The sequence below is a fragment of the Puntigrus tetrazona genome, chromosome 20, assembly GCF_018831695.1.
Source record: "Puntigrus tetrazona isolate hp1 chromosome 20, ASM1883169v1, whole genome shotgun sequence".
NCBI lineage: Eukaryota > Metazoa > Chordata > Actinopteri > Cypriniformes > Cyprinidae > Puntigrus > Puntigrus tetrazona.
Genome location: NC_056718.1, coordinates 23166787 through 23192746, shown reverse-complemented (window position 1 = coordinate 23192746; position 25960 = coordinate 23166787). Strand labels below are relative to the sequence as shown.

Sequence of the window (25960 nt, the reverse complement as noted above, 5' to 3'; positions counted from 1 at the left end):
CATTTTGAACAGGAGTTTTTAAATTTATCCTGGCTCTTTCGAGCCCGGTAATGCTGGTGTTTGTAACAAAAAAAATATTTCTAGTTTTAAAATTGTAACAAATAACTGACTGATTGGCTGAGCGGAAAATATGGCTCAGTTATTTGTTATAATTAAAAAAAAAAAAAAAAAAAATGTATAGCCATTCTCCATGTTACATGCACCAGTGTATGTATAAAAAAATAAATTAAATAAAATTAAATTTAAAAAAATATTAAAAAAGTGTGTTAGATTGTGCAAAACACACCACCTGGCTGGCAAATAAACATTGTACATATCGCTAATGACACCTTAAAAGAAAGCTATTTAAAAAAAAAAAAAAAAAAAAAAAAAAAAAGGCAGTGAACTTGCTCTTTAGGGCAATTCTGTTCAAAGTGGAAAATAAAGATGATGGTCACATTGTAGAATACATGAAAATCTGGCTCGCATTCACAGTTTGTGTCCGTAGGGGATGAACGGGGAACAAACAGCACAATTTTTTTTTTTTTACAAATCTTGATATGTCAAGACAAAATGCATCATATATATATACAAAAAAAAAAAAAAAAAAAAGTTAAATTACACAAAACCGATGGCATCCATTACGGCCTTCGCAAAAACGCAAAAGGTTGTCCCTCATGCACGAATAAGTTAGAGTCTGGAGGTGGTTTTGTTGAGGAGATCAGGCACGTCACAGTGTGGTTCTTCTCAGCTTCCTTCAGAGCTGCTGCCCTCCGGGTCGGACCTGCTTCCCTCGGGGTCCGGTCTGAGTCCGGAGAAAGGCAGTCTGATGCAGTCTCTGGGAGTGGAATAGCACTCTTGAACCGGAGATTTAATCTGGGGTCTCTGGTACTCAGAGCAACTCCCGTTCTTCACGACGGGTTTCCTGATTTTAGGGCTGTCGTAGATGTCCTCTGGGTAATTTCCCCGCTCCGTTTTGACGTGGGGCGTCTGGTAGACCTTGGCCAGCCCGCCGATCACTTTCCTGCAGTTACTGCCCTCCACGGCTCGGAACGACGGGCTTTTGTTTAGGACCACGCCTGGGACACTGTAGCTGGGATCCGGAAGGAAGGGATCTTGGCGGAAGGCGTGGCGCTCGATGATGGGCGTGGCATACTCCGGCTCCTGATTGGTCAGTGGCAGGGCGTACTGGATGCCCGTCTGCAGGTGGTCGTAGTGAGAAGTAGCCTCGACGTCTTTGTCTTTGGCCTCAGTGTCCATGGGTCTGAACGTTGAGCCTTTTCGAGAAACCGTGTCTGTGCCGAGCATGAGAGGCTGCTGGTACTCGGCTGAAGGAAAAGAAAAGGGAAACAGTAACTTAGTAATAGTTATCTAAAATTCCTATTATTTATTATATAGATTATACTATTTATTATTGTTTTGAATTTGATTTGTTTTATATTTCAGGTTTTCATTTTAAGTTTTAGCATTTTCATTGTGTGCTTCTGTAATATTTTTTTTATTTATATAAAGCTTTAATTTACTATATAGTTTTAATTTTAGGTTATTTTATTTAAAAATATATATATTTTATTGGTTTTAGTACTTTTAAAATTTAATTTTTTTATTTAAGCTTTTTAAGATTTATTTTAATTTAATATTGAATTATTGGGATTTAAGATTTAATTTTATTATTTCAGCAGTATTTTAATTACAGAAAATGGTTTTTCATAAGGGCTTATTGATAAACTAAAACAATTTTTAAAAATCAGTACATAAACATTAACTGAAAAAATATATATAAACAAAAAAACTAACTTTGGATGAAAATGAGAAATATTGATGAAATAAACTAAGTTTAGGAAATAAAATAATCGATACTATATTAAGCCAAAATCTAATTCACTATATATATATATATATATATATATATATATATATATATATATATATATATATATATATATATATATAAGAATGCACTATGCAATTTTTTTTCAAGTTTTAATGCATTAATTATTATATTTAATTTGTGTATATATATATATATATATATATATATATATATATATATATATATATATATATATATATATATATATATAGGAGCTGTTTAAATGAAAATTTAAATTAAACAAAGGGGCTTCAAATCAAAAAATAAAAAATTTAAAAAATAAAAAATAAAAATCAGACTGCCTGTAATCTGTCTGATGTCTTGCACAAACCTTAAATCATCAATAATTACAGCCCTGGAGGAGTGTAGGGGGAAAAGCATCAATTAAATTTTAGCAGGCGTTTTCATCTGGCAAGCTTTCAGGCTGTTACATCTATTTCAAAAAGTAATTTTCCTTCTTCAGCTCACTGAAGGACCATAAATTGCCTTACAAGCTGAACCCCTTTATCAGACAATAAAAACTCCCCTCTCCGACTTCAGTTGCAGCCACAAAAATGAAAGGCTCTTGCTTCAAATCCGTATTTCCACATGAACTCGGTGTCCTAACAGGCAATGACAATAAAACCGAGTGATAAATCACATCTCTTCCATGTTTTCTGTCTGACTTGGACGAGCAAACCGTGCTATGACAGACATTTTATTGGTAGCTTAGGCTCTATTACTATTCTGGCTTCAGCGTTGGGAAGTACGTAACATTAAATGAAGTACATTTTCAGCGGCAGGCTACCAGCGCAAATGTTTTCTTGCTTTGGATTGTTATATTAAGTTTGGGAGTCAGCAATTTGGGAGTATTTCATGCTCATCAAGGCTACATTTATTTATATAAAAACAGTACTACTGTATAATATCATTACAATATAAAATACTTATATTTGAATGTTTTTTTTTTGCTTTGAAAGCGAAGCTTACTTTTCTGCATCATTACTCCAGTCTTCAGTGTCACATGATCCTTCAGAAAGCATTTTAATATGCTGATTTGCTGTACTTAATTTCATTTTTAATGCTGAAAACAGTGCTGCATCATATTTTTGTGGGAAAAAAATATGCGTTTCTTATCCATTTTAAACCGCCTTTATTGCTTTCGGCCAAATGAACGCCTACATGCCGAGTAGAAGAAAGAACTTCTTTAACATGTTAATGTTTTCCGGAAAGGTTCTTTAAACGCTGGTTGGCAAATTTTTTTTGGTCAATCTTTACCTGCCATGGCGCTGGTTACCAGGTCCAGCTTCTGGATGGGATCTTTCTCAGAGCTGTATTTGATGGTGAACTCTGTGGACTGGTGTCTGGCAAACGGCTGTTTTATCTGCCTCCAACAGCCTGCAGACAAAAATCAGTCAACTGTCAGCCGGTCTGTGAAAAATGGTTTTATCTATGTGCGAACTGAGCAGCTATCTTAAACTATTCATGTCTAAAAGCGCAAGAGACTGTATTTGGAAGAAGGGATGCGTCACGAAAACCAGAAATATGTTGCGCAGACTTGACAAACGATAAAGGTAGAACTAATTTATTCAGATCATTCAGATTGGGAGAAGTCATTAATCCGACCGAGTGCATTCAGTTATTTTAAGGATTTTATGTCGTCCTGAAAGCGAAAAAAAACATTTACCCTCCAAAGAGATTTTGCTGTTATTTATTCACCACTAAATCTGTAGGACTAGTTTCATCAACCGAACGAAAACAAGATATTTACAAAAAAGTTAAAGCAAAAAAAAAAGAACAGTGGCATCAAGTTAACTAATAGCTTTACATGAAAAACAACCAAAAATTAAGTCCTTATTCATAAATGATAACAACAAACAATGTGTGTTTCATGTGGCAAAAAAAACAAGCTTAAATGTTCTTCCAAACATTAATCAATAATCTTTTTTTTTCCATTAAAGCTGCAGTTTTCTACTCAATTTTGTCCTTCTTAAGCCATGAAATAGTTTCATTTAGGCAACTGACTTTATCCTTTATCCTTTATCATATATATATATATATATATATATATATATATATATATATATATATATATATATATATATATATATATATATATATATGCGCCTTACAATGCATCTTATAAATATCTCATGAATAATTGTAACCACAGTTTATAACACTTACACTATGCACTTTAAAATGTTATAATTATTCACAACAAGATATGAATGTGTTACAGCAATGCACATCTTGACTATTTATTTACCCTTTTTAATGCATCATACATACATTACCCCCTTTTTATTGTTCTTCATAAAAAGTTATTAAATAACTCTCTTTGTGTTCCACTGAAGAAGCAAGTCCAGCTTTTAACAGCTTTGCCGTTTATAAACAGGTTGAGAATTATTACGATCCAACCAGTTCATTAAAAGCAACCGTTTTACCTGTATGCGTCTCCGCGGAGCCATACGTGTTCTCCTTTGTCTTCTTACTGTGGGACAATGAAACACATCGGCGTCAGAGACACAGGTGGCAAAGTCTAGGGTTTCTCACCACCTTCATCCGTCTTAAACAACAGAAGAAGCCTAGCAATTCCCTTGAAACTCCTCCATAAGAGCTTTCCTTTCATTCATCCTCATTTCCCCACAATCCCTCTGTCCCTGAGCTCTCTCTCTCCCTCTCTGGGGACTAATGCAGCTGGCGCATCTCCTCACGCCGACCTTTGACCCCCAACCCCCCTTCATCCCCCGCGGCCCTCGATCTCTCCATTCTTCATGAATCCAAACACCGCTGCAATGTGTTGCTGAGGAATCACAACAGGCCACGCAGGGTTTGCTCGTATCGGCTTTTATTGACACCAGTGTCTGTGGTATCCATTAGGGCATGCTGGGAATCACCGGCGCATGTTCATACGCAACGCCGAGACCGTGTCTGCCGCGTTTGATAACAGGACTAGCGGCCGAGCTGAGATAAGCTTACTGTGCTTCAGTGAACGTTAGCATATGGGACTCCACGTCAGACACAACATGGGGACTACAGACAAAATAGTCTTAACTTTCATCCTTTCAAGTCAACATGAAAGTAAAAACGGACCTGTTTACTGTTAATACACACTGAAGGTTAGATGATCATTGCAGAGGTCTTTTAAAAAAAAAGCACAAAAATATGGAAAAAGGACAAATTCGGCAACTTAAAAAAACGGAATAAAACTGACTTACTTGTATAGCATTTTAACCACGCAGATTCCCACGAGGAGCAGGACCACAAGCAGAATGGTTGGCACAATTATTATGACCAGATTAACTGAAAACAAAGGAAAACTATGAGTTATTAAAGTAATGACGATGAAAGAAAGAAAAAAAAAACTCCCTTTGCTTTTATGTTCACGGTTAAGCATCTTTAAATCATGAAGGATGAGAAAAGACAAACTTACATTTATTTGAGTAATTTTCAAGATAGTGTGTGTGTGTGTGTGTGCGTATTCAAAAATGTAAATACTATACAAATATAACAATTACGGTCAGGTAGAAAAGTTTTGCGCTATTTTACTGTCATTGATGTATCGTTCAAATTTTTAATAACATTAAGAATTTTTAGGTTTTAAGTTTTAATTGCAGTTCAAATGTTGATCATTTTATGTTTTTGTTAATGTCAGCTAAGAAAAAAAACATTGTTCATTTTAGTTCACAGTGCATTACTAATGTTAACGAACGCAATGTGATTTTAATATTGCATTAGTGAATGCTGAAATAAGCATCAACTAAGATTAATAAACGTTGTAGAAAGTAGAAGAAAACTAATGAACCTTATTGCAAAGTGCTACAAAAAAAAAAACCTTTTTTTTCATTAAAATGTAAATAGCAGTGACAGTAGTGGAAATATTCAAATATTTATCTGTAACATAATCTGTAATAATTAATGAATGTTCTTAAAATCATACCGAGATCAGCCTGAGAGGCCATTGGTTTGGTCATGTCTCTGTGAATGGACTGTGTAGGCCGGACCTCCTGCGTCACCGGAGATGATGAATTCACTGCATGGGGAGCAACGCTGGTTTAGTAAAGGGTTCTAATGAAAAAAAAAAATGAGGCTGTGAAGCCCGTGTGTGTCAGACATGCACCTGGGATGGGTTTAACGTAAGGACAGCCCAGTAGCTGCAATCTCATAGCGATTGACCGGTGCCACTGTTGAGGCATGACTCGAAGACTTCGAGCGACGATGGAGGGGTGGAAGGTGTTGCGTGTTTGATGGACGCTGTCAGTGTTTCCTTCAAACACCTGAAGTGAAAAACAACATTGCGCAATAAAACAAATGGTGTATATACGGTTATATAATAAATCAATCTATCTTAGTGCTGTCAAGCAATTAATTGCATCCAAAATAAACGTTTTTGTTTACATAATATGAGTGTATACAATGTATATACATAAATACATATACATGCGTGTAAATATAAAAAAAAAAATATTATATATATATATATATATATATATATATATATATATATATATATATATATATATATATATATATATATATATATGAAGCTAAATATAAACATGTACATACATGAAACATTTTTAATTTACATTTATATATACCTAAAATCTATATACACAATTAATAACTTGTAATACATATATATTATATAATATATACATAATATAACAGTAAGCAATATATACAAATTGTATGCATATTATATATATATATATATATATATATATATATATATATATATATATATATATATATATATATATATATATTTTATACACACACACATATGCATACATATATACATAATTTTTAATTAAGTTTACATTTATTTAAAATTATTTAATTTGTTAATTATATAAATTCACATTGTTTCCCCCTGTTAAATTGTATGAAATACTACTACTAATAATAACAACAACAATAATTTTGTACTGAACATGATTATGATGCGATTTAAAGACAAAGCCTTACCATTTCATCAGAGTTATTATATTGGACAAATGTTCGCCAGCGACTCCTCTCTTTGTACTCGATCTTGTAGTTTTTTACGAAATATTCAGAGCCTGCGACGGTCAAGCCCGTGGTCAGAATGCCTATCAAACAAAACGTGACTAATTATTTCATAAGCAAACCGTCTCTTCACACAACATTTATCCTCAAATGCTCCTGAGGTCATTCTCCTGAGGACCGTGACGCAAGCGCTCAGCCAGCTGAGGAATGCGACAGCATCTAGGCTAAAGACTTCTCTTCAGAGTGCTGCCTTGTCTTCTGCATCACAGTGGAAAACCTGCGGCCGGCCCGCTTCGGTTACTAAACGCATTCCTGAGGGAAACACTCAAGTGGCATGTTCCCAGCAGACGCAGAAAGACCCCTGAGGCCCGTTATTACTTTTCCGACGTTAACTGCATCGCAGGCGCGAGGACGCCACCGTGATCGTAGGAGCAATTCAAAGTGTGAAGCTGTGAGACTTGAAAGTCGAGAAAGGAAGTTACTCATCAAAGAGAAAACCAGGAAAGCTAAAGAATCAAAGCGCTATTTTTAGAAAAAGACACTGGTGTTCCTTCCTGCGGTTGAGATGAATATATTGAAAACGAATCAAAGAGTTAAGGCAAATTCTACAAACACGCAATTGTGGTTCTGACAGTATGCATAACCCATAATTCTCTCACCTCCTATGTGAAAAATCACCACTGGGATGGCACTTGGATGTCTGACACTGGTAAAAAAAGTTGAATCATTTTAAAGATGGCAGAGTAAAGCAATGCTCTCTCCGTTTTTTTTTTTTTTTTTTGGAAAGTTGTCTGGAGCCCAGAATGATTGGAGTGGAAATACTGCAATATCCTACTTCTGACCTCAAAATGTTCCGGTGCTAGCACCGAAACATTACAGATTTCATAATCCTCAATAATGACTGCAAGATAAATCACTAGCTTCCACTGAATTATTATACATACAGTATATCCAGCAACAAATGAAGAGTTTTATTTGCAAAACAAAACATTTTTACATTAAAAAGAAGTCGTGGCTTTTATTATATGTTTTTATTTAGTTTTAATGTGCTAGTTTGGGTTGTATTTTTGTTCTTTTTACATCATCAAAAAAACCCAACTGCAGTTTACTTGAGAATAACCAGAATGCGCAAGAAAAAACAAACAAACATGATTTATGATTTTCTATTTTTGCAAAAAAACACTTTTTTTGTAATGTTTTGAAACACATTTCTTTAACTCAGCATGCATTTATTTGACCGAAAATACAGGAAAACTGCATAATACTACAACATAATATATTTAATTTGCCTATTTGCTGCTAAAGAATAATTTCTTATTATTTTTTGTGGACACTGTAATACATTTACAGAATTCTCTGACGATTCGAAAGCTCAAACGTAATTTATATAAAAAAATAATGCAGTAAATATCTCGATTTGAATGTGTTCTTACCGAATCAAAGTACAGATTACTTGCTTTCCAAAAACAGAAATATTACTGACCCAAAACCACTATACGTTTTAGTGAGATCCTAATATATAACATTAACACTAGTTCCTTGTGGCTCACTGCTTTCATTTACTGCTAAAAACAACAAAAGCTTTCTCACAAACAATGCAGACCCCACAGATAAAGAGATAGTTTTTCTTTACATTTATTTAGCCTCACATAACAGAGCTTCCTCTTTGCGACGCGCCGCTTTCACTCAGGGTCATCGCGTCCAAAAGCACTGGCGGGAGACAAAGTGAGCATTCTCTCGCTCCTTGAGCTGTATGAAATTAACTCGGTTTGCGCCGCCTAACACAGTGAGCCGTGCTCAAAATAAACGCATGTCCGGCTTGTTCCTAAATTTAAATGTGCTTTTGTAAGAGGGTTTGTATTTGTGATGAATGGACACAGAGAGGGCCTTTCTGTGCTTTTATGCAATACCAGGAACTGTTCAAAAGATGCGGATACCAGTTAGCGCTTGGGGAGGGGCGAACGCTCATGTGCTCCGAGTGCTCGGCACACAGAGCTGATCACGAGAAAGACCTTCTGTGAGGATAATTACGCCCTCTGGAACCAACCGTGGGTCTTTCTGAGATGATCGCGTGTTTGTTTTGATATAATAGCGTGCCGTTTCCTCATAAAGTACGGAAACGCTACTAAATGATGCATTGGAAAAGCCAAATCTTGAGGTGTTAAAAGAGGGCACTGGAACTGTATATCCAGAGATCTGGATATACAAACATGTCAGTGAAATCAGGTTATGAAAGTATTACCTGTGATCCTCCTTTTTTCTCCGAGGTCAATCTGGAGCCATTTTGGATGGCTACTATTAAGGTCATCAGCAACAGATGGACGGGTGCTGTTAGGAAACCAGTCGACTTCAAACCCGTCGGAAGAGATGTTGTGTGACGACAAGCTTGTAGTGGTGCTCACGGGTTGAAGAACAGTCTGTTGGCTGCAATCTATGATAGAGAGAACTTGTGGTCAGAAACGCATTTAAAAAGGTTTGGGGTCTGTACGTGTTTTCAGAGAATTTAATAATTTTATTAATCCAAAGTGACAGTAAAGACAAATAAAAGGTGCTATTTTGAACTTAAATAATGCAGAAAAATTATTCACAAATATATTGATCAAGCGACCGTGAAGACATCAATAAATTAGATATAAAAAAAAAAAGATAATAATTCTGTCATCATTTACTCGCCCTCGAGTAACTCCAAACCCGTATGAACTTCTTTGTTCTGCTGAACAGAAAGGAAGATATTTTGAAAAAAGTTTGTACCCACATTGTTTTAGGTCACCATTGGCTTCCATAGTACTTTTTTTTTTTTTCTTACTATTGAAGTCAATGGCGACATAATGGTGAACTTTTTCCGAAATATCTTCCTTTTGGAGCTACTCGAGGGTGAGTAAATGACGACAGAATTTTATGAATTCTTTAATGAAACAAAAAAAAAAAACATAAAAAGAGTAATGTTAGTTCTACTTATGTCTAGCGCTTGCTTTTAACATAATAAAACACACATGTGGAGCAAAAACTCAGTTACGTGTACACTGACTCAACAGGAAGCCCTGAGCTCTTAAAATACCCGCCATGTGTACAGTTAAATGGAGACGTATGTGCTATGAACACAACAATATTACAATAAAAGAGGGGGGAAAAGACACCCACATCCTTTAAAGACAGAAAACAGGGCCAATACATCCTGTTGCTTAGGCCCGATTTGGCTAACACCATCACATTCCACATATTTAGCATATGTGGGCAGAGGAAACTCAGGAAGAAGACAAGGTGAATCTCAGCAGGAGGTCAGAAAAGATCCCCTATTGAAGTTTCTGTACACTCGTAAGTACAGTGGGCTCTAAACGGCAAACCCCAGAGATGACGCTTGTGTTGTTTTTAAATCCATTTCCCCCTTTCTTTTAACCTTTTCCAAATTCTAAAACTGTTCATTTTCAGTTTTAAACCGTATTTTTAATCTCTGTACCTCAATGTACATGCGTTTGAGTTTTTAATTAGACTTAAAACGCCACAAAATATGCACCTTGCCACCTCAGAGATCTCGTCAAGTAGGCTACTTTGTTAGTGATGTAATCCAGCTGGGGGTTGATGAGGGTAGGACGCTCACTTGATGGTGGCAGTCATTGCTGGGTGTACGGCTGGGCTTTAAGCTAATTGGATTAATGGGAATCAATCGACTGATGTCCACACATCTATCAGCTCCTGTCATCAGAAACTCATGCAATACATCAACAAAGCACGCTGAATACAAATCCAATTCTGACCAGAAAAGATTAGGGGCATAACGATCGGGAAAGGTACATCCATGAATCTATAACATTAACTGACTAAAGCTTGAGTATAACTAAAGCAAATAGGAGAAAGTCAATGTATGCAGGTTCTCAATAAAGAACTACAAATAATAATTCTTTGGTATTGCTGTGAAAGTGCTGGGAGATTTTTTAAGAGTGTAATAGCTAGTACGGATGTGGACTTGTTACTTGCTCATCCAGTGGAAATGAGGAAACGCGTGCTTTTGGACTTTAAAATGTACAGGTTTGTGCTAACAAATGCATTAAATTGAATTGAATTGCATTAAACTTATTATTCTTAATATTTGTGATTAAGCATTATCTAATAAACATACATATACATATATATAAATATAGATATGATTTGGTGTGACAATGTAAAATAAAACCTAACATTGAAAATAACCCCTCTCATGCCATTTATAACTTTTTTTGCTGTCACACCGTAGAACACAGTCCAATTTTTATTAGCCGATTCATTGAGTTAAAAAGTTAGCCCATGCCTAAACATTTGTTTGAACAAATCATTTGAACGAACAACTCAATGACTCACTCATTAAACGCTTACTACTGGCGTTTTAATTTAGTTTAAAAGTATATTTTCATCATCATTCAATATTAAAACAACATCATAACATTGATCAATGCAGTTGTATTTGTCCCATTGTAAATGATTTAATTTGACAATAGATAAATGATAAAGTTAATGCATACACTATATGTGTGTGTTTTAGGTACACATTTGGAGCAAGTGTTGCAAATGCACGCCGTTGGCAACCGCTGTGAGAGATTGATTCATCGGTCTCTGCAGAGCAGCATGGAGCTCATCGACACAGGTACAGCTATGCCGGACTCAAACAGCGAGAGAAAAACAAACTAAGGTGATAAGATATTCCCACGCCCTCCGTGCACACTGATAAAGGGCCGAACAGTGCTTTCCATATCCAAACTGGTTAAAGAAAACCTGTCGGGCCGGCGCAAGGCGATTAAAACACTTCCTTTTTTGCAGAGGTGCAAATATACCAGTCAAACAACACGGCAGCAGGAATAACAGCAGGTGGCGGAAACCAATCATGTCAACACGGTTCAAGAAATAATAGGATTAATCCTACACCAATATGTGTGCTCAATTCACATCACCATTCAACCAGAAAACAAGTGCTTACCGTTTGTCACAAATGTGAAGAGGGTTTCAGACAACGAGCCACTGAAAGACAAAGAAAAACAGATTATCAGCGAGCTGAGCGTTTTAGACACAAAAGATCATTATTACAGTGATTAATTGAGGTCCTGTCATGTGAAAGGGAGCCAAAAGGGAGATTCCCATTGTCAGCCCTGTTGCGTTGCCAAATTCAGACGACCTCCCTCGCCGCGTCCCCCTCTGATAGGAGAACCGGGGTACAGCTGGGCCGGTGAAAAGAGCAGTGTGCTGGCAATTAGAGAGGAACCGGCTGGGAAATTGCATCTCTGTCAAGCATTACTTAAAACCTGCCATTATCACGGGCTTCCTGGATGTGATTACTTTTTCATTACTTTTATGGCTGTCGAGCAAACGGTTTCAGAGTTCAGGGTACAGGGAGGTTTACGACAGCGTGAACGAAACCGAAATAGGATACGGCGAGCGGCGTGCCAGCAACAACAAAATAATAGATGAACGTCTGAAGCCTGGGAATACAAGCAATAAACTGCTGGTGACAGAAATATAATCTAGTAAAATCAACGGAAAAATGAATCAAGCGCTGATCAGAGTCGCCGGACTGAAGTAACCGTTTAAGTGCGTGCAATAAAACACGTGGAAGAAAGTCTGAGATCAAAAAGCAAGCGATGTAATTACAGGAACTGATATTGATTGTAGTTATTCAGTTAGGTTAAAGCGGACCCCCGAGGACTGTTACATCATCAAAATAATCTCCTTAGTGGAGATGACGGATTTAGTTAGACTAATCAATTGGTTTGTGCAATAAATGGCCACTCCACCAGTGCAACGTCATATTTAAAGAATAAATTAAATGCATTTAAATGAATAAATGCTAAAAAAACACTATACAACCCAAATCCAAGACACTCACAGAAACGCACTTAAAACAAACAGAACACCCCAGTAACTATATATCAATGCTCTAGCAGGCAGAAAGAATATAACAACACAATAAAATGCATTCTGACACCTAATAACTGCGCACTTTTAAACCAGAACACGCTAGATAGCACATGGCAAAGCACCAAAAACCTTTCTGAACATCCATTAACTATCCAACAGAGCTCTAGCAAACATAGCGGTGCACTGAAATCCATTCGACTCGATAAAATGGTACCCCTAAACTATTGGACGAAAAATAAAACACACAACATTTTAGACTTGGACGCTGAGAACTTGCTCAGGGAAAGAAGGACACTAGTAACTGCATAGCAGTGTTCCAGTGAACGCACAAAAATGCACGCTGCATTGTAAAAACGATCAGTAGGCCCCAGTAACAATATAACAACTTCCTATTAAAGGCAAGGCAACACACTAAAATCTATTCAGAACACCCAGTTAACTTATTTTCTAGCTGCTAACCAAAATAAACTAGCGTGGCATAGTGCAAGCACTTGACATTACCGTAACCGAGTCTTGGCATCGTTTTCTGATCCGCCTTCCTTTCTCTGCTCATCATCACTTCCTGTTTTCTCCATCTACCATTCCTATCAATAATCGGTCGAAAACAAGAGAAAAATGATCTTAACCTGCATTCGTTGGATTAAAGTATCTCTGCTCTGGATGTCCTTCTAATAAATCACTCCTCAGAGACCGTAACGAGAGGCAATCTTGATTTCTTTCTCAACCTGCACACCCAATTCCCTTAAGACAAATCTCTGAAGCCGCAACAGTCCAGACAGAGCGGCCATGGCATTAAATATTACCTAAACCATCCATCACCCAAAAGAAGGCAGGAATTGCACTTAATAATAACTGTCCTGGAGAGCCTACCAAGGTCACATTCAATCACAGGCGTTAGATGAAATGCCAGAATAAGACATGTTGCGACTTGTCAGGGGAACTCGTAAGACAGACAGCTTGAATTTTTGAAACGGTAACCTAACCGTTTTTTCCTGGCAAACTTACAGTAAACACACATGCTGACAGAAATCCACTTGAGATGGAAATCGATCAGTTGCATACTTGCCTCATAGACTGTAAACATACACGTCCTGGGAAAGCCTGCATGCCGATGTCCGACTCGCACAAGAATATAAAAGCATTGTGTAGCACAGATAAAATCGGAGGCTTCGAGCTTCTGTCATAGAGAAAGACCGCAGAAACCACTGCAGTAACTCACTCTTTTGACTGGATGCCGTTGGCTCTGACCGCAGGGTAATGACTGAGCCCTCGGCGCTCCTCCACCGTGATTGGTCCTCCAAACTGGTCCATGATGACCCCAGCATGCACGGCTGCTTTACACAAAACTGATGTCTGAAAGAGAAAAACATAGCTCTCAGACACAATAATGAAAGGACGGACAGAGATTGGCCTTTAAGACATAAGTTTTTTGTTTTTGTTACATTTTCTTGAATCAAAACTTTCCTTAAAAATTCATCTAAATTTAGTTGAATTTAATTCTGAGATGGTGATTAAATCGACAAACAATATTAGAACAATAAAGCTTTCTTCACATTACGGAAAATAACAGATAGGTTTGATATAAAAATGTAATATTAATTGTCTAATTAAAAAACGAAACACTCGTCAGAAGAAAGTGTCATTAGAACATTAAAAACACACAGCATTAAAACAATTATACATATGTACATATATAAAAATCATATTCTTATACATTGAATACATACACTATAGGTCTAAAAGGTTTTTTTAAACGGCTATTAAAATCTTGTGCATTTATTAAGTGTGTAACAGTGAAGTATTATCACAATTTAAAATGTATTTTTCTATTTGAATATACTTTCAAATTTAATGTTTCTGTCATTCATAATAATGCATTCCATTTTTTTCCTTCCCTATGATCAGTCCATAGCGTCTCACAAAAAAAAGGCCAAATTTCTTTTTACCAATAATTTCATGTTGTGATCACAGTCTCAACTAACAAAAAAAGCCCATATAGCAATCAGTTTGCTCTGGTATTTCATAATTACTAAGACAGACCTCCACTGAACATAAAGCCTGCAACAACGCAGATTAATCTAACATTTCATTCTGAGGCAACAATTACAGTAATTGTGGCAGCCAGTGGAAATGCTTAGCATTCCTTAGCTACCACCGCTAATGCTTTGTCACATAAAATGCCTTAGCATGAATAACCTTTCTTTCTAAGGCCCTTTTTTACTTAACAGGCCAGGTAACAGGTAAAACTGGATTTGAGCACTGCGGTCTTCTGATTTAAATCGCATTATGATCATTTGAATTGAGCTTTGACCCTGAGAGCACATGCATGTCGTCTAAGTGCGTAGGTTTCTTAATATATCCATTTGCAATATGTCATCTTTAATTAGCTCATCTATAACACGCCAAAGCGTCATTTCTTTCCTTTCAGTAAACCGATTATTTAAATGTATGATCAAGTCATCTGTGCGTAGTTTGAATATTTTAAAGACCTTAAGATCAAATTAATTAAGCTAGCTCACTTAGCTACTGTGGCTGAAAGACTGAATGAAAGAGTGCACGGTCTTTGGGGTGGTCCTGTGTTTTACACCGGGCCCATTAGCCGCTTGCGAATCATTATTGTGATGAGGTAACAGAAGACGTGTTGTGTGTTATCAGCAGAAACAGCTGCTTTGCATTCAGACGGAGATGCTTCATTAACCTGAACATGTCTCTTCCAGTCGGGGCCATAAACACAGCCCTATCTAACAACCGTAGTCTAACTTTGATTTACGATGCATTAAAAGTTGTGCTGGCCCATGCAAAACACTACTGCAATGCAGTGCTCTAGGTGTTTGAAGTGTGTTGCTATGTGGTTGCTAGAGTTTAAGGATTAATTACTAAGTTAAAAAAAAATGATAAATTTTCCCACATGGCAGTTACATGTTATGAGAAGTCCTTGCCCTCTGCGAGTTTGCAAATTAATATAGAAATATAAGGCATGGTTTGGTTCAATAAATGTAAATTATTTAACAATTACTCAAAGCTGCAGATTTTTCATTTAAAAAAAAATTTGTTTAAACAATAATATATTAAAAATAATAATAAAAATGTAAATATTAAATTAATCTGAAATGGAACTGGAGCATGAGTTCAGAACTTCACTTGCACAAAATGAATGACTTCTGTTTTGTCATGAATTGAAGACAGAGGAAACGTGTCTTAAACAAATTAACTTCACAGGCACATATTCGTTGTTGGGTTTGCTCTGATGCTTATTTGTCTATTAACCGATTATCGCATTGCTGTCATTCATATGCAGCTTCTTTATGCAAATATGAAGTCCTCATTCGTAACCTTCCCTAGAAAAACCTTTACAATATGAGACAATGTGAGCTTGAGGCGAACCTCCTCACTGCTGAAACGGTCCCAGCATGAAGCCACAGAGCTTTCCACTTTTTATATAAGAACCAATTAAATGACCTCGTGACAACAAACACATACACTACAATTCAAAAGTCTGTGGTCAAATGTAACAATTGTAATAAAATTGTGAAAGTGAAATATTACTATACTTTAACATAACTGTTAATAAATATATATATATTTATAATATATATATATATATATATATATATATATATATATATATATATTTTTTTTAATAAATATCAGTAATATCTGATTAAATATCTTTGCTAAATGAAGGTATTAATTTCTTCTTCTTCAAAAAAAGGGGGGTAACATTTTATTTTACGATTGCACCTATTAGTTGCTTATTAGCATGCATTTTACTAGAATATTAGCCATGCATTAGTGCTAACTAAGCACATATGACTCGACCTTATTCTACATCTATAAACCTACCCAATACCTAAACTTAACTACCTTACTAATTATTAACAAGCAGCAAATTAAGATTTTATTGAGGGAAAAATCATAGTTAGTAGTTTGACCTGTTTTAAAGTGTTACCAAAAAAAGCAAATAAAAAGATTATAAATTACAGCAAAACTAATAAGCGTGTACTGCGTACTATGGGAATTCAGTTTCATTTATTTGCATAAAGAGGAGGTTGGTGCTAAACATTCAAACAGATTCCATTCAGATTTCAATTCATGTACTTATGAACCTAGAACTGAGGATGAAGTGGCAAGATAATAAATAAGAGTGAGTGTGTGTTCGTGTGTGTGTTCGTGTGTGTGTGTGTTGGAGTGACTGCTGAATGGCTTTGGATGGCAGATCCACACCCTCACTGCGGTGGCATTATCTGTCTGTAATCCCAGAGTCCACTGCTCCACCCCATCTACACAAAAGCCAATGTGAAGTAATCAATTGCTCTAGCTCTTTCTAAAGCCCTCCACACTCGCATATCAAAGCCGACAGCAGCAGGGTGGAAATGCGCCCCCTTGTCTTGTGTTGTGGGTTAAGACCCTGCTGTGTGAGCGTTGAGCCTGGAGCAGTGTATCTGTTGTCTTTCTTGAAAACCTGTGACCTGTGATGGGGGTTAGGACAACTCAAAGCAGAAAGCGTTCCTCCTACCATCACTTTAGTCTGTGGAAATGTATCATTAGTAAAATACAATACAGAGCGATAGTCACGCTCTGATACACTAGCATTTTTCCCACAACCACAATGTGCATTTTCCAGTTTCTTTTTTTTGTGTTGTACATCATAGTCTATATTTCTAAAAAAAAAAAAAAAAAAATATATATATATATATATATATATATATATATATATATATATATATATATATATATATATATAAATATATACACACAAATATATTTTTTTTTTTTACAATTTTGGTTAACTTTAAATGTTGACTACTGTGTGTGTGTGTGTGTGTGTGTGTGTGTGTGTGTGTGTGTGTGTGTGTGTGTGTGTGTGTTAGTATGCTTCTCGTTTGTAGAAAATGATGTAAAAATCTTTGCATATCATTCACCACATTTTGAACACGAAGTCTTATGCAAACTAAGGATGCATGCATTTGATCAAAAATACAGTAAAACAGTAATATTGGGACACATTATAGTTTAAAATAAGTTTTCTTCTAATATATTTGTGCTATATATTATAAATGTATAAATGGACGATATAATCGTAATCTATTCTTGTGGCGTCACAACTGAATTCAGCATCATTATTACAATCGTCAATGTAACATGACCTTTCAGAAATCATTACAATATCCTAATTTGGTGATCAATTAATATTTCTTATTATCTCAGTATCAAATAATTGATAAAAAATTAAAAATAAAAAAACATTTTTTTCCCCATCAACAGAAAAAGAGCATTTATATTAAGTAAATTTTTGAAAAATATATAATTTCCAATTACTACAAGCTATAACTATGAATACATACAATTTATTTATTTTTAATTATTCCTGACTTTTTTTTTAAACCTAATTTTAGTGCCAAAATGTAAAAACTTAAAGTTTAAATGAATAAGAAAAAGTACAAAAGTAAGCAACTTAAAGTCAGATTTTCTTGATGCACAAAATGCTCTTTGTAATTTCATTATCATTTTCATTCTGCGGAAAATAAAAAAAACTACATTAAATTGTAAAGCTGCAAAACAGAAGCATTCACTCACGGTTGTTACTTTTGCTACGGTTTTCCATCAGTAGGGTTTACTCCACTTTTGGTTTTTAAGAGGTTAAGCTACGCTCACGAGACGAACATCTGATTCAAACGAAAAGAACCTTTCGGTTACCCTAACAATATCAATGCCGTGACACATATAAAGCTCGGCCGGCTTAGCTTTCACAAACAGGAAGAGATTTTACCGCAATGCTAAGCCTTCAGAAAGGCTCCTTAACTTCTGGAGTTATAACTCAAAGCCCAAACACATGATTCTCTCCACATCAAACCATTCATTGCTGCTCGGCCAATAACCCAAAGCTCCGGCCCCGATTCGCTGGAGAGGCATGCACAATTACATAAACTCCTTTCATTCAGAGTTCACTGCCCACCAAGTGACCAGAAAGAACAATGGAGGCGGCACAAATGATCTGTCACCGCGTATCCTCAGGGCGTCCACGCACACACACACACACACACACACACACACACAAGCCCTGTCACAACAAATGGCTGTCAGACAATGGGACGAGCCATTAGCGCATTCCACCCCCGTCCGCTGGCCCGCTTAACATTCCCCGTGAAGACCCTAGAGGCCCGAGCACCTGTGGGAAAATCTGCTTAGAGAAGCTGCTTTTCCTGGCCGAGCCGCTGCATCTGAAACCTGTTCGGGAAGCTCCCCGCCGAGCATCTGCTTGGCTGCACGTCGGCCTTGAGAACGAACCCGCAGCTTGCCTGACGTTCTCCCGCTGACGCGGTATAAGCCACGGCGTGCCAGGCACACCTGAAGAAAACAATGATATGCAACTCACATGTCTGTAGCCCAGGGAAATGTCCCCAGACACGTCTCCCGTCACCGCTGCGCATCCGGCCGGACAGTACTTCCTACACGGGACGAGAACAAAAGACAAATATCTGCTTACACCACATCAGTTAATTATAGCCGACGGCTCTGGGGACATGAAGCTGAGTGAGCATGAGATATAGTCTGGAAATCTGTGAAAATTATCTAGCGTTACTTTTTTTATTATGTAATGTCTTGTGGTTTGGATGCATTTCAGTTGAACAGCTATAGAGAGGTCTGGGCAATATATATTAAACATTGTCAATATACGCTCTGTATTTATTTATTGACTCTGAGTCATTCTGTTTAAGTAAATAATAAAAAAATAATAATAAATGAGTAAAAAAAAAAAAAATTCTGTGTGTAAAAGCGTGTTAAAAATATATATATATATACATATACATACACACACATATATATATATATATATATATACACACACACACATATATATATATATATATATATATATATATATATATATATATATATATATATATACACACACAGAGAGATATTATTTATATATATATATATATATATATATATATATATATATATATATATATATATATATATATATATATAAAAACATAAAACTGAAAAAAAAGCTTTATCGGCCGGCTAGTGTAACTTTCTCCAGGCCTCTTTATGCCGAGGACACACTCTCACCTGTACTTTGGTGTTGGGAAATGACTGCCTCTGTCCAAGCATGTCAGCAGCTCTGAGGAGGAAAGCAGAGGAGGCCACACAATGAGGGTAAAAACGGAGCAGATGAGAAGCGTGTCCACAAAGGAAACAGGCCCCCGACTCAACAACAACAACAACAAGAACAACAGGACATGAGCATCACAACAGGACGATGGACCCACTTCCTGTCTTTCCATGCGTAGAATGGAAACGTATACATACTTAGACAGAAACCTCACTCAAGCTCACAAGACAGTCACAGACAATGACCATAGACTAACAAGCACTAAAAAAAAAAACCTAAAAGTTGTATACACTCATGAACTACATGAGGATCAAATCATTTGGATCAAATTGCTCAGCTTTGTTCAAACAAGTCGTTTAAAGAAACATCAATAAAGGATCTGTGAGTATCTAGATAAGCGAAGGGGGCAAGCCACAGCATGGGGCCACGGCTCGGCGGTTAACACGAGGGTCAGCCAAGAGACAGGAAGACAGTGGATTCTTGGGAGTTAAAGCTACACACGAACAATGTTGTGTGAAGATGACACACGCTCTTCATTTTAAAATCAGGCTACCTTTGTGGTTTTCGGTGGAGTATGAAAGCAGAAATCCTCTTCCAGAGATGTGCTGGCTGCTGCGAAAGCGCACGATCACGTCGCTGGAGTCCGTGTGAATTTGAGTGGGCTTGGGCATCTGACCACCGCAGTACTGCCAGTAAACTAGATGAAAATGCAAGTAAATGTATTAAACTTCAAGACAATGCAACCCTAGATAAAGAATTAGATCCACAAGGAGGTATTAATGCAATGAATGAAAATTAACATCTTGTATTTATATAGGTGAGGGCATTTGTTTACATAGTGTGTGTAAGAAAAAAATCTTGTAAACTGTTCTTATATTAAATATATTTATAAAATATCTATCTATCTATCTATCTATCTATCTATCTACCAACCTACCTACCTACCTACATCTATCTATCTACCTACCTACATCTATCCATCTATCCATCTATATCTATCTACCTACCTACCTACCTACATCTATCCATCTATATCTATCTACCTACCTACCTACCTACATCTATCCATCTATCCATCTATATCTATCTACCTACCTACCTATATCTACCTATCTACCTACCTACCTATCTATCTACCTACCTACCTATATCTATCTATCTATCTACCTACCTATATCTATCTATCTATCTATCTATCTACCTACCTATCTATCTATCTACCTACCTACCTATATCTATCTACCTACCTACCTGCCTATCTATCTATCTGCCTGCCTACCTGCATCTCTATCTGCCTGCCTACCTACCTGTATCTATCTATCTCACCTACCTGCCTGCCTATCTATCTATCTACCTACCTATCTACCTATCCTATATCATCTATCTATCTATCTATCTATATCCTGCCTATCCTACCCATCTATCTATCTCTACCTACCTATCTATCTATCTACCTACCTATATCTATCTATCTACCTACCTACCTACCTACCTACCTATATCTATCTATCTATCTATCTACCTACCTATATCTATCTACCTACCTACCTATCTATCTATCTATCTATCTATCTATCTATCTATCTATCTATCTATCTACCTACCTACCTATATCTATCTATCTATCTATCTATCTACCTATATCTACCTACCTACCTACCTATATCTATCTATCTATCTATCTATCTACCTACCTATATCTACCTACCTACCTACCTATATCTATCTATCTACTCTCTATCTATCTACTCTACCTATATCTCTCTCTCTCTCTCTCTCTCTCTCTCTCTCTCTCTCTCTCTCTCTCTCTCTCTCTCTCTCTCTCTCTCTCTCTCTCTCTCTCTGTCTCTCTCTATATATATATATTTGGACACACCTTCTCATTCAAAGAGTTGAGAGTACAGCACTGATCTTAACCTAAAAAGTTCTCTAAACTACCAAAAGAAGTCACTTATAAAACAAAAAAAGATATATTGTGATTATGGAAAGCTTACGACATGTCTGCTAACTAAAGCGTAACACTCAAAACACTGAAGAGATTCTGATAAGATCTGATGATTATCAGCACAATTTAATCTATAAAGCATTAAGACTGAACGGACCAAAGGGTCAACACACCGAGTGGTGAGTGACACAACTGTCAAACTCTTCACCGGCACAAAGCTTTAGTCTTTAGTCCAACTGTCTCTCAACTGCTGTTTAAGAATCACTCAGAGAGGAATCCCAGCCATCCCGCAGCAGGACGCTTTGATCAGTGGATGTGGCTCAGGCTCGACTCTTGACACCCTAACAGCGCTTGTGGTTAAAGGGTTGGCTAGGGAGGAACCAGACATAGTGTGGGAAGAATCACGTCCTTCAGTCTCTTCTCATGATGCCGTTTGTTCTTTCCACAGCAATGGCCCACACAAAGGGCAGTTCATCTTTTCTTGCCAACATGACCGAGAAAGCCCTATGGTTTAGGTTTGAAAGACGATAGCCTAATAAGTGAGAAAAGCCCATTCACCTCGACTGAAGAGCTGCAATATCCTTTTCCTTTCCATTCATCATTTACAAAGCAGTAGGCGAGTACATTCATCATGCGGAGGTTCAGATGTGACCTGTGGTTCTGTTGTGATTTTGGAAAGAACGGGGACGTTCTAGATCCATTTCTACCAAAGCGAAGTGGCCAGAAGAAACGCATAATGCTTAAAAGTAAAGAACTGCCGATTTTTTTCAACAAAATAGTGCGCAGATTTGTACAATATGCCATGTTTGACCACATATCCACAAGGCGTTTTGATGGAGCAACCACTTAAACATATACCTAGTTTTATTGAGAAAAATATTACATTAAAATTTCAATTGAAATCCATTTACATTAAAAATACTACTGAATCTGTGCACTATTCCAATTTTTTACATCCCAGTACAGGGCAAGTTAATTCGAAAATATCAGAAATGGTTGATAAGTGACATGGGAAGACTTGGCAACATTTCACCATAAACTCTGACACATCCACTGACACACTAACTTCTGTGGTTTCCTCCCGCTTTACAGTAAACTGATCAATGTGTGACTAGTGGTCGACTCATGACAGTGTTCTGATTTACCGCGCTTTTTTTCAGGTTTACTCACAGTAATGTGATCAAGAGGAGTTAGAACTGACTAAAGAGCATATGATCGACTACATCACAATATGATTGCACAAGAACCACCAGACCTAAATTAGATTTCTAAATACAGCTGTTTTTCCTACAGCATTTTGTTTCAGCCCCACCAGCAACGTTGGCTCAACCAATGGTTTCAGTTTGGGGTGAACAACCAAAGGAGGTATAGGAAACCTGTTCGGAAATCAGCATCATATTTAGTGCCATACTTCACTTTTAAATCCAAATGCAGACCTTTAGGGTAATATTCAGCAAGTAACTTATTGAGAAATGTGCAAAAGCTTCAAGAAAACCACTAAGACAAAAACAACTTGAACCAAACAAGAAAGCCCTGATGACAGGAGATGATGACCTCAAAACACAAAAACATCGCCAAGATTTACACTGAGAACATCTGGCTTTTATTTATCGTTTGTCCCAGACTGGGAATCTAGTGACCACCAGGGAATGGCTGAGAAAACAAAATATTACATAAGCACCGTGTACAGCACGCTCACCGTTTTCTGTCCCATATGATCCTTTCAGAACCTTCAAATAGTCAGTCTCGCAGTCTTTCTTCTCCATGTTCAGGTCTCCAAACTTTAGGACAATAGTGTGGCCAATGGGTACATGGACTCGCCATTCACACCAGGAGTTGTTGGGGTACGTTCCTGGGTAGTTCTTTGAGGACAAGACACCGCTCTCTTGACCGAGGACATAATGACCACAGCCATCATCTGGAAAAAGAGATAAGGAAATGTGTTGTAATAAAGAATGCCCAAATCAGACCCAGAAGAACAAGTCCACCATTTAGCACTTTATGTACGAAAAATATATAGCTTTTATTCTCAAATTAGGGATGATCATTAAATGTTTTTACACGCGCAGCAAATATCAGGACGTTAGTTTATGCAAGCGTGCGTTAAAGGTCACCAATTATTAAATTGATCAAAGGTGATACAGAAGATTTTTATTTTCAGATAAATGCTTTTCTACTCATCAGATCCTGAAAACGAAGAATCATGCAAACAAAATAAAAATAAGAAGCAAAAAATAAGAAATGTTTCCCTTATCAGAATGATTTCTGAAGGGTAATGTGATACTAAAGACTGGAGTTATGAAACTAAATATATTTAAATCTATAATTTTACATTGTAAACTTTGCAACAACAATACTGCATTTCTAATAAAAATGCAAGCTTGGTGAGGCTTTTGAAAGACAAGTTCTTCTTTGGTTTTGACGCTGATATTTAAACACAATAACACACTGAATAAACTGCTTGAATGCTGATAAAACCCACAAAAAAACTCTGGTAAGAGATCTTCTCCCAATAAATTTAAGGTATTTATAAATTGCCCGATTTTGCTATTTAGTTTTGTGTTAATGGTGAAGAAATCGCTTGAATTGAAGCTATTTAAGACAATAATGATCCAATTCCCCACACTCATTAAACTCTTTAATATATCCGAACAGCAATTCAATCTATTACATAACAGCAAGGGAGCCTCTAAACGCACAAGAATGCTCGATACTGTTGCAACAAAAGTTTGAACCCAACAAGCCCAAACACGCCAACCTAACATAAACCAAACAATATTATATCATTCCGAAGAAAAGTTTCATTAACTCGCACATGCCCCTACGACATATCAAAACACCGCAAGGCGTTTCTACCTATATATCCAAGTACGACTTTCGTAATTAAAAGCAGAAGACAATAAAGCACCCTTATTAGAGAGGAAATGAGATGTTCCTCACATATGCTCTCTTATTGGTGACACAGACGGTGTTAGAAACCGTCAGCTGCCGGACAAAAGTCATACGGATGATTCCAGGGATGTCAGCATTGTCAAGACCGTTAGTGTTCACTGATATGTTATGCCACTGTCTCCCACGGTAAAGGCACTCACACCTGTGGTGGCACCACCAACTCCTTTTTTCCTTCTAGACAGCTGAGCATCCAGCAGCCACGCAGGAACTTGGAGCTGATGCGTGCGCATTACAGACTCGGAGACCCCAGAGTTTTGTGACATTGGCGGCATTCTTAAATGACACGAGGAATGAAACCGGGACCACTGCTATAAATAGCTCCGGTGTGTTTCTAAGGGAACATTCGCCAGGGCTAACTAAAAAAAAATGCTTTCTTTGACCTTAGCTAGTATTACGTCAGTGCTAAATACTAGCGGACACACAGCGGCCTTTGTGGTGGCGTCTGAACTCCATCCAGATGTAGGGTTGGGTCGGTGCAAAAAAAAAAAAAAAAAAAAAAAAACGGACGGAAACCTTAGGGCAGGTGGTGGAGAAATGACATCAGGTTAATCACGGCCATTCAAATTAACTTAAAGCCGTGAAAGAATAGTTCACCTAAAAATTAAAACTCTGTCATCAATTGCTCACCCTCCAGTAGTTCCAAATCTGTACGATTTTCTTTGTATCAACTTTGAAGAAAGTCGTAACCAGGCTGAGTAAACGATGACAGAGTTTTCATTTTTGCGTGAACTATTCCTTTAAGGCAAGGCACATTTTTAAACTACGCTGAAACAACACGTTATTTAAAAAAATATATATATAAAAAAAGTTTAAAATCTCAAAACTGACCAATGCATGATCTTTTTTTTTTTTTAAAGAAATTAAAGAATATTTAAGACATTTAAATATTATTTTGAAATAAAAGAATATTCCACCGATAAGCGAAGCGGGCAATGATAACAGTTTCAAAATAACCAGATTCTATTCTGTATCATCCCAACAGAGAAGAACGTGACAGAGCTTCGAAAGCAGCTTTTTCGGCACGTTGAGGAACACCTGGCCATCGTCTGCCCCAGGGTGGAACACAAAAATTCACAACAGTGAGAGCTCTGCATGTACAGACAATACGACTGTCTCCTAACGTGCACCAAATATGGGTTCACACCGGTTGCGGACACTCAAGTACCATGGAATAACCATTCCTGGTTTGCTTAAGAAAACCTAAAAGTTTTAA

General features: G+C 36.9%; 1 protein-coding gene across 1 annotated transcript in view; it reads right to left on the bottom strand.

Annotated features, from left to right (window-relative positions):
- Positions 1-361: 361 nt before the first annotated feature.
- The window catches only part of dcbld1 (discoidin, CUB and LCCL domain containing 1), a 27941-nt gene continuing 2342 nt past the window's right edge, over positions 362-25960 (bottom strand). Inside the window, exons 2-15 of the mRNA XM_043220324.1 lie at positions 23495-23713; positions 20404-20547; positions 19808-19859; positions 19104-19176; positions 13947-14080; positions 11793-11833; positions 9087-9275; positions 6806-6927; positions 5955-6111; positions 5775-5867; positions 5053-5137; positions 4279-4325; positions 3110-3229; positions 362-1307 (exon numbers count right to left, since the gene is read on the bottom strand). Of these exons, the coding sequence (XP_043076259.1) occupies positions 727-1307; positions 3110-3229; positions 4279-4325; positions 5053-5137; positions 5775-5867; positions 5955-6111; positions 6806-6927; positions 9087-9275; positions 11793-11833; positions 13947-14080; positions 19104-19176; positions 19808-19859; positions 20404-20547; positions 23495-23713 (2057 nt within the window). The 3' untranslated portion in view covers positions 362-726. The remainder of the gene's footprint in view (positions 1308-3109; positions 3230-4278; positions 4326-5052; positions 5138-5774; positions 5868-5954; positions 6112-6805; positions 6928-9086; positions 9276-11792; positions 11834-13946; positions 14081-19103; positions 19177-19807; positions 19860-20403; positions 20548-23494; positions 23714-25960) is intronic.